The 14,067-nt window shown below is 39.2% G+C and overlaps 1 protein-coding gene across 3 annotated transcripts in view; it reads right to left on the bottom strand.

The window, feature by feature from the left end:
- Window positions 1–14,067, bottom strand: part of pik3cb (phosphatidylinositol-4,5-bisphosphate 3-kinase, catalytic subunit beta) — a 158,873-nt gene that overhangs the window by 17,766 nt on the left and 127,040 nt on the right. For all 3 annotated transcript variants that reach the window (XM_052018267.1, XM_052018265.1, XM_052018268.1), the window contains exons 15-17: window positions 13,414–13,513; window positions 1,829–2,007; window positions 140–249 (exon numbers count right to left, since the gene is read on the bottom strand). In XM_052018267.1, the coding sequence (XP_051874227.1) occupies window positions 140–249; window positions 1,829–2,007; window positions 13,414–13,513 (389 nt within the window). The remainder of the gene's footprint in view (window positions 1–139; window positions 250–1,828; window positions 2,008–13,413; window positions 13,514–14,067) is intronic.

Genomic DNA, 14,067 nt, shown 5'->3' with positions numbered 1-14,067 from the left:
TCCCATCATCCCCTTATTGTAGTGTTTTAAATATCACATTGAGCATGTTATTTCACCTGTAATGATCTTCACATATATATACACGTCATTATTGCAACATCTTTTATAATGCTTGAGGTATTAAATTAGGAAGGCTTACCATCACCATTTTTGAAGATAATTCCCACCGGCTCTCCTCCCAACATCTTATTGTTATATAGAATCCAAAGAGGCTTCATTTTGGAATCCATGAACTTGCATTTGTCGATACTATTAAAGTCAAGGAGGATTATATTAATGACAAAAAAGAATATTGCTAAAATGTCAAATCACTTAATACTATTAGTGACGTAATTCTTTGCAATTTGCTACTTTATTTTTCAGTATTGGCTTAAATTATATTCAAAAATAATTATGTAGATTTATTGCTGTTATTCCAGAAGGGCAAAAATAAATTATTATATTGCATATTTTTACTCTCAATGTGTGGAATGGTTTTTAAGTTTTAGGAAGGCATAACATTTTAAGCCTTTTACAGCATAACACTGATACATATTTTGAAACAGGTACCACTAATCTTTGTATAATTTTTTTTACCTCCAACTCCCAACCCTCCCCCTCAAACCCCTTGTTTCTATGAACACTCAGACTGATGCTGAAGTACAGTTTAATAGGGCCAGCAGCACTTGGGTATTGACAGTTCAACTAGGGCTACCAATTGAATACCAGCAGGTTATCTAACCTTGGAAAGATTTCACATCCAGGCTTGAAACTGACATCCACTTTCCAATAGGAGGTACTTGGACTCTAATCAGCAGAATAAAGCCTCTGAACCTTGCTTGTCTAGCCCAAGGCAAGATCAATTTATGTCACCAATAGGGCACCAATGCTCAATACAAGAGGGCATAGCTTTAAGGTGATGGGTGAGAAGTTCAAGGGAGATGTCAGAGGGAGGTTTTTCACCCAGAGAGTGCGCTGCCTGGGGTGGTGGTGGAGGCTGATACATTGGTCAAGTTCAAGAGATTATTAGATAAGCATAAGGAGGAATTTAAGATAGACGGATATGTGGGAGGAAGGGGTTAGATAGTCTTAGGAGTGGTTTGAAGGTCGGCACAGCATGGTGGGCCGAAGGGCCTGTATTGTGTTGTATTGTTCTATGGTTCTATGTACAAAAACCAAGAGCTGAGCTTGAGCCTAAATGGATTAGTATTACACCCTTACTAACCATGGCAAGGTTAACCACGTAACAGAATGATATTTTCCAATAACTTCAAAAAAGGTGGTTGGATCTTAATTGCATTTTCAGCAGCAATGCATTACTAGATACGAAAATTTAATTTACATGTGTACAGTGCTCTCCTCATTCATCTTTGTTATTGCAGGTATTTTCAACTAAATGCTGTTTACCTAGAATTCTAATACTTTTCCTGAACATTTAACTTTTGTTTGATGTTGGAGCTGAAGAATGTTACCGTAAGAGCACTAATTACTCTTGCACACTCCAAAGCTGACACCAAATGAAGTCCTGAATTGCTACCTAGGTTGTGATCAGATAAATCAATCGCTATTTTTTGGTCTGAGTGGCTCAGCAAAATAAGCACGTTCTATTTACCCCATGAGTCATTGAAAAACGACGCCCGTAATTTCTCTCAACAATCATCTACTGCACAAGTCAACCTACATTTTGCATTCATGGCAGGCTTAAATGCGGGAGTTAATGGACCTCCCACAGTCTGAATCAAGTTTACAAGCTCCTGACATTCTAGTTAGGTCAGTGTGCAACTGGAACAATTTCAAATGCTGCATTTTTTCCAGACTTTTTTGTTTAAAAAAAAATGAACAAACTTACTTCAGTTCTGAAAGGATAACACTGGGATCCAGTGGTGACTTGAAGTCAGATAATGCTTCTTTGTACACGGGTTGTTTTAAGCAGGTATGCATCAAGTCCTTTAATTTATTCTTTGCCACCTTCAGGGAGCTAATTTTTACTAGATTATTGATGGCTTTCATCTTATTCAAGGCTTCCACCTGTAATAAAAAAAACAAAAAGCTGTTTCTTCTTTTGAAAATTCACAGAAACAACCAACATTTCTCTGCCACGTGTGATATTAGCAAACAGCATGTTAAGAATATATTCATCTGCTAATTTAATGGAATCAACCTGTTTGTACAAAACCATTGTTAATACAAGTAATCTCACACTGCAGTCACTTGCATCACTCTTAAATTCACACTGTGTATTACTAACACTGTTAATGTGAATGACATTATTCAATGGACATTAAACATAATTGCATGCTGAGATGAAACACTTAACAGGTAACAATATAGTGGTTAGGACCTCAATATAAAAAGAAACCACAGCTGAAGTGCATTTGTGTCAAAGGGTACTGTGTGTAAAGACTAATTCTATTTATTCTGGCCTAAAGTTTTTATTCAGGCAGTTCAATCCTATCTATTGGCATAAAAGCATTTGAAATAGTTAATTTTAACAAAAGCTCCAAGATGATAACATTTTTAATTCAATAGGATTAAAAAAAGATGGCAAAGTTATCAGTATACCGTATCTCATGTTCAACTTTTCAACTGGAAACTTTAGCTATATAGAAAAAAAAGTTGTCTCAAAATAAATTGAATCAATTTGTTTTGGAAAGGACGAGACAACAGAAGCAGCTGGTGGCAGGAAGAGTAATGAGTGGAATGATAGAATAACTTGACTGCTGAAGTTCATTAAAATATAATTACCTCAAGAGTACAGTTCAGCTCGTGTTGATTATCTCGCAGCGACTGTCTTCTCCTCTCGCCACCGTCCTCTCCCAGCTCCCCACCACCACCCACCACCCTCTCGATCAAAAGATACTTTTCTACATTAATGGCAAAAACCAAGTTCCAAAGATACCACAATTTGAGCCACATGTTCTGACAGCCTTTATAAATATTCCCTTCCTACTTCATTGATCCAGATGGTAAAGTACGGTGCGTTTGACCCCAAGTAAATCTTTAGGTATAAATCTTGACAACATACAACTGAAACAGAGGAAATTATTTTGTAGATAATTAGATGCATGAAAAAAAACACTTGGCTATTACATTAAATACAATGGCCATTATTTCTATAGGAAGTTGAGTGAGTGAGCGAGCGAGTGAGCAAAAGAGCATGATATTTAACCTCAAGGGTACCACAGGGAGTTGAATCCAGACATTTGATGCCATTAAGTGGTTAAATAATGAAGAATGGGAGCTTCTCCTTAGCTTGCTGAAGCTAACAAGAAAATCCCAAATGAATTTATGAAGTGTCAGATTGTTCACTCCCTACCTTGGGATTAGGCTGTTATGAGATAAATTAATATGATCTAACTGGAGATGTTTTGTAATGCTAATCCTTCTTTGATGAATGACAGCCTCATCTGTCAAATTTTGCCCATGAACAAACAAAATACAACAGCTACTTTCCGACTCTAAAATAATGACATTTTAACACCTTTTTTAAAATCTCAGAAGGAAAAGGAAGTGCAGTTAAAATGGAGTATGTCTATTTCCTAATTTGGCCATCCCAATGTAATATTTTAAGGTGGCTGGATTTGGAGTAGGTGAACATCCCACTAGGTTCATGGGGAATTCATTGTAGATGGGAGTGTAGGCACTCAAGTTTCCAGTCCTAAGTGCCAGTGACCATAGCTAGAAATAAACAAGTATGAATGCTCTACATTATGAATAATTACATGGAAAGGTATCACAAGTTGGGCTGCAATCATGACTTTAGAAGCTGTGTATGGATAGAATATTGGGAGAGGGTTTCTTCTTTTCCTATGTGCAAAATGAACTTACAGTTGGTCTCAATTAGAAACTGTGCCCTATAATGACACCATCATAAACAACCCCATTGACAATCACTCAAACAATGGACATTTGCCAAAAAGAAACTGCATACAATTCATAGTATTTTCTTAAAACAGAAAAGTGATTTTTAAAATTTTTATTTCTGACTTGTGAGAGAATGTTTTGCAGAACCTGAACTCAGCAGAGAACTCTAAATTTTCATAATCTCTAAATGCAAATACTTCATAGCCGAGTGCTGTACTAGCAAAGATGGTGCAGTAACCAGCCCCAAACTGTTTTAAAGCACAATATAAAATTTTCATGTGCTACTTTTGTACCATATGCCCTTATCCCAGTTGAAAACCATGCAGAAGCTCTGTTGAAGTGTCTGCTGACAACAGCTTCTCATTAAGTAGACCTTATGGCTCTACGCTGTTCCCAACACAAAGGCAATATCCAAGTCATGATAGCAAAATCTGGGAATTAGAAGTCAGCACTGGCAACTCGTGTGGAAATATTTCCCACAAAAGGGATGCTAGAATAAGGGAAAGACAATAAGGCAATTATTTTGAAAAAGAAACATTTCTGGAGAAAGAGATTAAAGGACATGATGAGATGATAGGTAAGATGAAGGACAGAATTAATTCTGGAGCATGCAGTCTCATTACAATATTTAAACCATTAAAACCATCTCCTAACAAGCTGCCTGCTTGTTCTGCTTTTATTAAGTGGGTGCAGTGAAAGCTTCTTGACAGCTTTCAGACTTCTTATTTTAGACATTTTTACTTAACCCACCCATTCTTTTGGAGATTAACATTTCTCTTTAAGAATCTAAAGTCTCATAAACAGCTATATTGCTTTTCAGCTTGTCTTCACCACACAGTAAACAAGACAAAGTCATGGTGAATTAGGAAAAGAACTGCTTAAATTGTAAGGTGTAAAACTAACACATCCACAAATCTATCATTCTGCAACAGAGAAAAGCAAAAATATTATATCCAAAAGTTGTTTGGCGTTCCTTTGCACCCACAAAGGCTTTAATGATGAAGCAAGGGAAGTCATTCCAGAAATACAATTGTTGACCATTTTTACACAGAGTATTCCGACCCTCCCAGCTGGTAAATACTACAGCAGAGAGGGAAGAGTGTGAAAATAAAAAGGTGACACAACTCACTCCAAATTTCCAAGCAAAATTTTATACATTATTCCTCCTACACTTCTCTATCTCCAGGAAAAAAATTGCAAGTACCAATTTTCATCTGCAGTTTAGTTCTCATCATTTTGCCACTTTTAACACACATCAACACTTAATTAAATCAGGCAATTGATTACATTCGACGTGTTTAGCATTTCCCATCACAACGTAAATTCATATGTTCTAATGGTAGGGAGTGCATTGCAGAAATATCTGTGGCTTGGCAACCTTCAAACAGATTAATATGCAAACGTTTAAAATGTTGTAAAGCAGCCCTCATAATGGTTTTGTGTAACACTAAACTGCACAGAACAGATGATACCAGGTGCTACAATTGTCCTCTGTGCCTTAGCAAATGACTAACAGCCAGACTGATACCAATCACCATTAAACACAAACTAGAAAATGAGATTGGGTTCCAATGTCCTGCACAGTTAATAGCACAATTCTTGTTCAGATTTGATTGGTCAATCTACAGATGGGCAAGCTGCAACTAAAGGTCAGTCCCAACCCCCCAGATAGCAAACACCTACAATTGGGCTAATTTCTCAATGACAACCAATTTAAACAATGTCATGCAGCACCCACCTCCGCTTCAAGCCGGCTTTCTTTCAAACATCCCAAAACACACAATGAAACTGTTTCCACGCATGGCGTTTCTTTTGAAAATTACTTGGAAGGTACAAACCACTTTTATATTTGCATCGACATATCCATTAGTCATTGAATCATAACAGCACAGAAGGAAGCCATCAAGTCCATATTGGTTCTTTGTAGAGTGATTCAGTCAGTCACAGTCCCTGTTCTATCAACAACAACCTACAAGTTTAGTTGCCTCTGGTGCTGATCCAATGTCCTTTCAACATCATTGATCATCTTCACCTCCACCGCAGTTATTATTCCATCTGTTACACAAACAAGTTCTTCCTTGCTCCCCCTTTGTCCACAAAACCTTAAATCTGTGCCCTGTAGCCCTGTGCCATCAACTGACGGGAACAGCTCCTCTTGGTCGACCTTATGTAAACCTGTCATCTTGTACAACTCTATCAAATCTCCCCTCAACCTCTTTTGCCCCAAGGAGAACTCCTCCAGATTTTCTAACCTAACTCAATTTCCCCTCATTGCTGTAATGTTGAGACCAAGTTAAGGGCTGAGTATATAAAATTATAAATTATTATAACATTATGAGATGCATAGATAGGTTAGACAGAGACATTTCCCCCCCCCCCCCCAATGGTGGAAATGTCAAATACTAGAGGGCATAGCTTTAAGGTGAGTGGGGTAAAGTTTAAAGGAGATGTGAGAGGCAAGCTCCCCCCCCCCTTCCAAAAGAGAACTTCAAAGATCTATGCATCTATCCATCCATCTGCTCCTGCACACATCTTTAGAACTGTAGCACAAGGTCTAGATTGCCTTTCCCCATTTCTTCTGCCAAAATATACTACCCCATGCTTCTCTCTAATGTGCCACTTCTATACATGTGCCACTTGTCTGCAAATCTTGCTAGCCTGTCTTGTGCAGCTGATTGGTGTCAATCCTCAAAGTCAGAGGAGTGAAAGATAGTGGAGACATCGACTTTGCAAGGTGTATAGTATGGACGTATAATGTAAAGTAGGAAGAACTTTAAATGTAGTAAGTTGAAATACAGGAAGACACTGTGGACAGTGAGGAAGGAAGGCAATTAGCAGGTGGGATTGTACACTGCAGTGCAGCTTTGAACAGTTGAAGTTTATACAAAGAGAAAAGTGAGGGGTTAACAAGCAAAGCCTGTACGTATCTAATGGTTTCAATAAAGAAAGGTCTATTTTGGAAATGTTATCAAGTTGGTAGATAAAGTGGGTAATCTGAAATTCAGCTCTGGTTTGCGCAGTATGCCATGGTTTTTTTTTTTACACAGCTTGTTTCAATGAGGATCCTTGATTCGGTCTGAAAATTACAGCAATGAAGGGAAATAGATTCAGTTTGGCAAGATTGAGAACAACAATTACATTCCCCAGTGTTCAGATATAGAAAACTGTGACTCATCCATGATTTGATTTCTAACAGCAAAACGGTGATCATCCAGTTGACATAGCTGGAGCTTAGTGTTATTGGTGTACATATGGAAACTGCAGATGATGCCAATGTTGAGGATGGTCTATAGATAGATTCTGTGATAGACGGTGAACAGACAATGCATGGTAATAAGTTACTGTACCAAAAATTACAAAGGGACTAAGGAAGTTGGGAGGGAAAATTCACCATGATCAGTAACATTACTGTGGCAGTCTGCCTAAAGCTATGTTAAGCTGGCATGGATGCAATGAAAGTATCTCAGTAGAGAAAAAGACATGGAGCTGGGAAGCAACAATGAAGTCGGGGAAGAAACAATAATTTGGGAGCAAGAACGCATTCCTTTCAAAGATTTTCAAATGGAGAGTCTATGTAGAAGACTTAATTAACCATCCCACGAAAGGACGTCAGGAATTGGATCAAGGTACTAAAAAGTGGGTCTTTTGAGGAGGTGAGAGTGGGGAAGGAATGGAAAGGGACTGGGTTGGTGGTCAAAAGTAATAAGGTAAAAAGTAATAAGATGTTTATGAACTATGTCATAGTTTCTCTGCCTCTGTCCAAAGTTACAATGATAATATACAGAACCAATCAAAATAGAGCTATCTGATACCATAATCTTAATTGCAGTTGTTGACGACATGTTAACATCAACCTGCAATTTCTGAATGATTATATTGAGCTTTTGATGCCTCTTGTATTTAATCAATGGAAGCACATTTTTCCCTTTGCGTTCAAGGATATGTGCTTACAGAAACTGCCACTTTAATTAGAGAGCAAATTAAGGCATGGATAGCCCATAAGTTGACAGTAAATCCAAAAAAAAAAAGCAAAAAAAAATGCAGATGCTGGAAAACATAAATAATGCTCAGCAGGTCAAGCAGCACCCGTAGAGAGAGAAATAGAATTCATGTTTCAGATTAATGGTCTTTCATCATCTCTGTTATGGAAAGGAAGTTTAAAAGGGGAAAAGAAAAGTCTTGGATATATTTCTTCAGATATTAACAGCTGCAACAGGCAGGATACTCTGTGAAACTAAGCTCTATTCCAGAAAGTTAACAGCAGAAATCAACTTAGTTAGCTACCTGCTAAAACCTGTATTGATCCACCAGTCGGTGAACTGGACAAACATTCGATGAGAAGAAAATGCAAAGACAGGATTTTTGTTCTGAATTTCTTCCAAATTTACACAATTGTAAATCAAAATTGATGATCATTTTTTCTGTAATTAACTTTCTTCAATCTTAACTGGGGGATAAACTTTGGGATCAGTGACCATAATTCTATTTGTTTCAAAGTGGCCATGGAGAAGAGGATAGGACTGGTCCTCAAGATTAAGTTCTAAATTAGTGAAAGTCTCTCAAAAGTTGATTGGAAGAGGTTGCTTGCAGGTAGACGTCCATCTGGCAAGTGGGAGGCTTTGAAAAGTGAGACAAGAAGAGTTCAGGGCCAGCATGTTCCTGTTAGAGTGAAGGGTGAAGCTAGGAGGATTAGGGAACTTGGGTTGACTAGAGATATTGAGGGTCTGGACAGGAAAAAGGAGGCATACGTCAGGTATTGGAAGCTGGGATCAAGCGATTCCCTTAAACAGTCTAAAGGATGTAGGAGTAGACCAGAAGGTAATTAGGAGGGCAAAAATGGGGCCTCAAGATATCCCTGGCAGATAAGATAGAACCTTTTAGGTTTCTGCTTTATTAGTATTGGTTTATTATTGTCACTTGTACCTAGGTACAGTGAAAAGCTTGTCTTGCAAACCGATTGTACACGTCAATTCATTACACAGTGCAGTTACATTGAGTTAGTACAAAGTGCATTGACGTAGTACAGGTAAAAACAGTAACAGTACAGAGTAAAGTGTCACAGCTACAGAGAAAGTGCAGTGCAATAAGGTGCAAGGTCATAACAAGTGATGTGAGGTCATAGTCCATCTCATTGTATAAGGGAACCGTTCAATATTCTTATCACAGTGGGGTAGAGGCTGTCCTTAAGTATGGTGGTATGCGTCCTCAGGCACCTGTATCTTCTACCCGATGGAAGAGGAGAGAAGAGAGAATGTCCCGGGTGGGTGGGGTCTCTGATTATGCTGGCTGCTTCACCAAGACGAGAGGTAAAGGCAGAGTCCAAGGAGGACTTTATTGGTATATTAAGAGTAAAGAGGCAGCTATGGAGAGAGTGGATCCCCTTAAGGATCAGCATAGTAATTTGGGTGGAGCCATGGGAAATGGGAGACCTCTTAATTCAATTCTTCTCATCTGTATTTACTGTGGAGAATGACGTGGAAGCTAGTGAGTTCAGTGGAGGGAAGTGATATCTTGGAGTATATCAACATCACGAGGGAGGTGTTAGACATCCTGAAAAGCATAGAGATGGATAAATCCCTGGGGCCTGGCCAGGTATATCTTTAGGACGTTATAGGAAGCAAGGGAGATTGCTGGGGCCCTGGCAGAGATTCTTTCAACTTCATTAACTACAGCTAAGGTACCAGAAGACTGGAAGATGGCCAATATTGTGCCTTTACTTAGCAAGGGCAGGAGGGATAAGACAGGGAACTACACAAGACTGTTGAGCCTCACATCAGTGGTGGGAAAATTATTGTAAGGGATTTTGAGGGACAGGATTTATTTGCATTTGGAAAGGCAAGGACTGATTAGGGATAGTCGGCATGGCTTTGTGCTTGAGAAATCCTCTCTCACAAATCTGACAGTTTTTTTTGAATAGGTGACCAAGAGGATTGATGAGGGCAGGACGGTAGACGTTATCTGCATGGACTTCAGTAAAGCCTTTGACAAGATCCCACATGGTAGGCTGTCCTGGAAGGTTAGAACACATGGGATCTATAATGAGTTAGCCAACTGGATACAAAATTGGCTTGGTGGTAGGAATCAGAGGATGATAGTGGAGGGTCGTTTTTCAGATTGGAGGCCAGTGACCAGTGGTGTGCCGCAGAGACTGGTGCCGGGTCCTCTGTTGTTTGTCATATATATTAATTATTGAAATGAGGATGTAGGGGGCATGATTAGTAAATTTGCAGATGACACCAAAATTGGTAGTATAGTGGACAATGAAGAAGGCTGTTGAAGCTTAGAACAGGATATTGATCAACTGGGAAAGTGGGCAAAGGAATAGCAGATGGAATTTATATCAGACAAGTGTGAAGTGATGCATTTTGGGAAGTTAAACTAGGTCAAGACGTACACAGTGAATGGCAGGGCCTTGTGAAGTATAATTGAATAGAGAGACCTTGAGGTACAAGTACATAGTTCCCTGAAAGTGGCAACACAGGTAGATAGGGTGGTGAAGGCAGCATATGACATGCTTGCAAACCATCAGCTAAGGCACTGAGTACAAAAGATGGGACACCATGTTATAGTTGTACATTGTTTAGGCTGCGTGGAGTATTGTGTACAGTTCTGGTTGCCACACTACAGGAAATATCTGATTACTCTAGGGAGGGTGCAGAAAAGGTTCACAAAGATGATCCCTTGATTGGAGGTTTCAGCTTCAAGGAGAGATCAGAAAGGCTGAGAGGTGACACGACAGAGGATTATAACATTATGAGAGGCATGGACTAGGTAGATAGCCAGTCTGTTTCCCATCTGGACAGGTACTTGAATGGGCAAGGCACAGAGGGATATAGAATTAATGCAAGAAAGTGGGATTAGTATAGATAGGCATGGTGGTCAGCATAGAAATGGTGGGCCAAAGGGACTGTTTCTATGTTGTATAATTCTATGACTCGAAATGTAGTTCAAAAACCTTAACTTGTTGAGTACCACCTTGTGCCTGTATTTCACGGAACAATAACCAGAAAGAGCTATGTGAACATTCATCCTAAATTAAGTTAAACAAACACACAAGCAACCTTTCAAGATTCAGGCACTTCCTCTGTACTTGCCAATATCATCTAATAAAAGTAGTTACTGCTGTTTTTGTATATTATATTGTTCAATTAAATATGAACAACAAATGATGCCCTCATAGATGTAATGAAACTTAGTCAGAAACATCTAAAACGATCTCTGCAACCGATATAGTATCATCCTATAGTATTCACTTGATATGGGTAAAAATACAACTTAACATTCTTCTCCTGTTCTCACCTCCCAACCTCCTTGAAACAAAATAATACCATTTACAAGAATCTTGACATAGGAACTTATAGCAAAGGTACATTATTTGAGAATTAGAGCCAGCCGATCTGTAACTTTATGATAAGCTGCTATTTGCTCTCATGATTCTTGAAAAATATTGTCTCCAGAGCCATGATGCATAAGGAAAACCAAAGACTGATTCTCTTTTTGCTCAGTTCTTAAATGCATAGGTACTAAATATGGAGTGTTGTTTCTGTTTGTGATGGACTTGTGCAAGTTTCTCCCCAAGTCGTATAGTATTCGACATGGGAAAAACAGTGCTGTTCTTTTCTTGTCACTAGATCAAAATCCTGGAACTTCTTAGTTGACAGTAAAATGGAAGTTCCTTCACCACAAGGACTGCACTGCTTTAAGAAGGCAACTCATCAACATCCAGTAAAGAGCAATAAATGAAAAACGCAATGATGCTGGAGGAACTCGGCAGGCCAGGCAGCATCCGTGGAGGAAAGCAGGTGGTCAACGTTTCCAGTCAGGACCCTTCTTCAGGACTGAAGATAGGAAAAGGGGAAGCCCACTATATAGGAGAGAAAAGCAGAGCCGTGACAGGTGGACAAAAGAGGGGAGGTGGGTGGGTACAAGGTGGTGATAGGTAGATGCAGGTAGAAGATAGTGATAGGCAGGTGCAGGGAAGGAGGGGAGAGCAGATCCATTGGGGGACAGGTCAAAGGTAAGGAGACAAACAAAAAGGGGGTTAGAAAAAAAAGAGAGATAGGCTGACCGCCTGCTTTTCTCCACGGATGCTTCCTGGCCTGCTGTGTTCCTCCAGCATCATCATGTTTTTCATCTAGATTCCAGCATCTGCAGTCCTTTGTTTCTCTAAAGGGCAATAAATGTTGATCTTGCTAGCGATGCCCATACACAAATTAAAAATTGAAGAAGAAAGTTGTGCATGGCAGAGTCTAGTACCTCCTGACAGCACACTACAGAACGCTACCTGGAGCTCAGGGACACCACTCACTCACTCAGAAGGGAAAATGTTTAAGCCAGTCAAAATGAAAAGGAACAATTTGCAAGGAAGAAACAAAGAACTTCTTGATTAACTTGAGCTTAATGACTGCAGCTTGCAGATGTAAAACATCAGTTCTGCATTTTGCTGCAACTCTGAACAACTATGCAGTCAGTCTCAGATTCTTGCTGGTAAATAGCTAAAAAAAATCTTCAACAAAACTAAAGTGCTCACTTTACTCTTTGCTTTTGATAATATTCTCCCCTTCTTACATTAGAACAATTTTATATCACAGCTGTGCAGAACAGTAGAAAGGGGTTTAAAGGAGTGCATTCTTATTACAACAGAAGATTCCTTGAATTAAAAGTTATAAATAGGTTTTCAAAAAAAAGGATTGGGCAGCAGAGGAAATCATCTTCTTGAACAAATGTAAATTTAACCCACAAAGTTGCTTAATTACAAAAAGGGGAAATGGAATTTAACATGCCAGATGCTGAGACAGCATCTGCAGGTTGCAAAGGAATTAGATACACAGTTAGGATTTCTGAGTTTGTACCTGTCTAACATTGAATCTTGTTTATAAGTATTTACTACTTATAAATTTTCTTGCATCAAAGGAATTAATGACTGGCAATAATGCGATAATAAATAACCTTCTTTAAGTAGAAAATTATCTCTAGGCAGTTAATCAGAAAAAAGTGAAAATATGGGTGTTAGGTATGTTCACTAAGATCTTGTTCACAGATGGGCTTTAAAGAGGTTTTCAAGGAGGGTAGAAGAGTAGGAAGGTTTATGGAGGAAGTCTAGAACAGGAAGACGGAGCCTCCAAAAACGAGACAGAATATGTGGGGATAAAGACAAAAGGCATCGTTGTAGGTTACCAAAGCCAGGGATGATGAATGAGCAGGATCTGATGCAGGATATGGGCAGCAAAGCACTGCCATATATAAAGCAATTTCAGAACTGGTTGATCGCCACTTGCAGTGCATGAAAGAAGCAGTGAGCAATTCCATCTAGAATTCTTTTGCTGAAAAAGAAATACAGCTAATATAAGTAGGACTTGAACACAGGGTGGGGAAAGGGGTGTAGGCCGACGGGGGGGGGGGGGGCACCTTTAAATATATAAACCTTTAGCTCTGGCCTCCTTTCTAGTTTGCTATAAAGTACACTTGTTGACTCCAGTCAGGAATTTTTTTCTTCAGATCGACGAAACCTAGGCCCAATCAACATCAAAAATACTCATTCAAAAAGGATAGAACTTCAAGTTTAAATACCTGTTTGGAAAGCTCTTTGATATGTGTAATACTTCCTCGACAGTATGACTCGAGGATCAACCCAAACTGCAGTGAAATTGCAGGCAGATGCATTTCGGACCTGGAGGATCAAAAGGTTGCACATTAAGAACAGGACCCATAAGCATTAGTAGGTGATACCCTAACACAAGGTATGCAAGGCAATCAATCAGTCAGGTTCATCTCACACCGGTTTATCTGTTTGTGGATCAACCAAGCCAGCCTGACACACCATTCCCCATCCCCTCATAAACCATCATCTGTGGATCTGATCCCTTGTGTAAGCTGTTCATCCTGCTGGAAGCCTGTGGTGGGTTGGTGATCTCCCATCAACTGTCTCGGGTTGGGCTGCCCTTCTCCTAACTGGAGCACATTTATCTGCAAAACCATTATCAGGCAACCATGTCGAGTTGTACGGTATAAACAAAGAATGGAGCACAGGCCATACTTTTGATGCTTTGTAATGTGTTTTGCATTATTCTTTGCTTTATCCATATTTTTGCATTATCCATGGAGCAGCTCCCTTCCATTACCCTGGTTAATCAAGAGTTGATTGCAAAGGGATTCCCTGTTATCTCTTTGAATTAAAATACATTCACACCCCTTCTACAATGCAGGAAGAACTGCTTTGAATGC

Source organism: Pristis pectinata, chromosome 6 (genome assembly GCF_009764475.1).
Source record: "Pristis pectinata isolate sPriPec2 chromosome 6, sPriPec2.1.pri, whole genome shotgun sequence".
Taxonomy (NCBI): domain Eukaryota; kingdom Metazoa; phylum Chordata; class Chondrichthyes; order Rhinopristiformes; family Pristidae; genus Pristis; species Pristis pectinata.
Note: the sequence above shows the minus strand (reverse complement) of the source record. Positions and strands in the feature narration are given on the sequence as shown.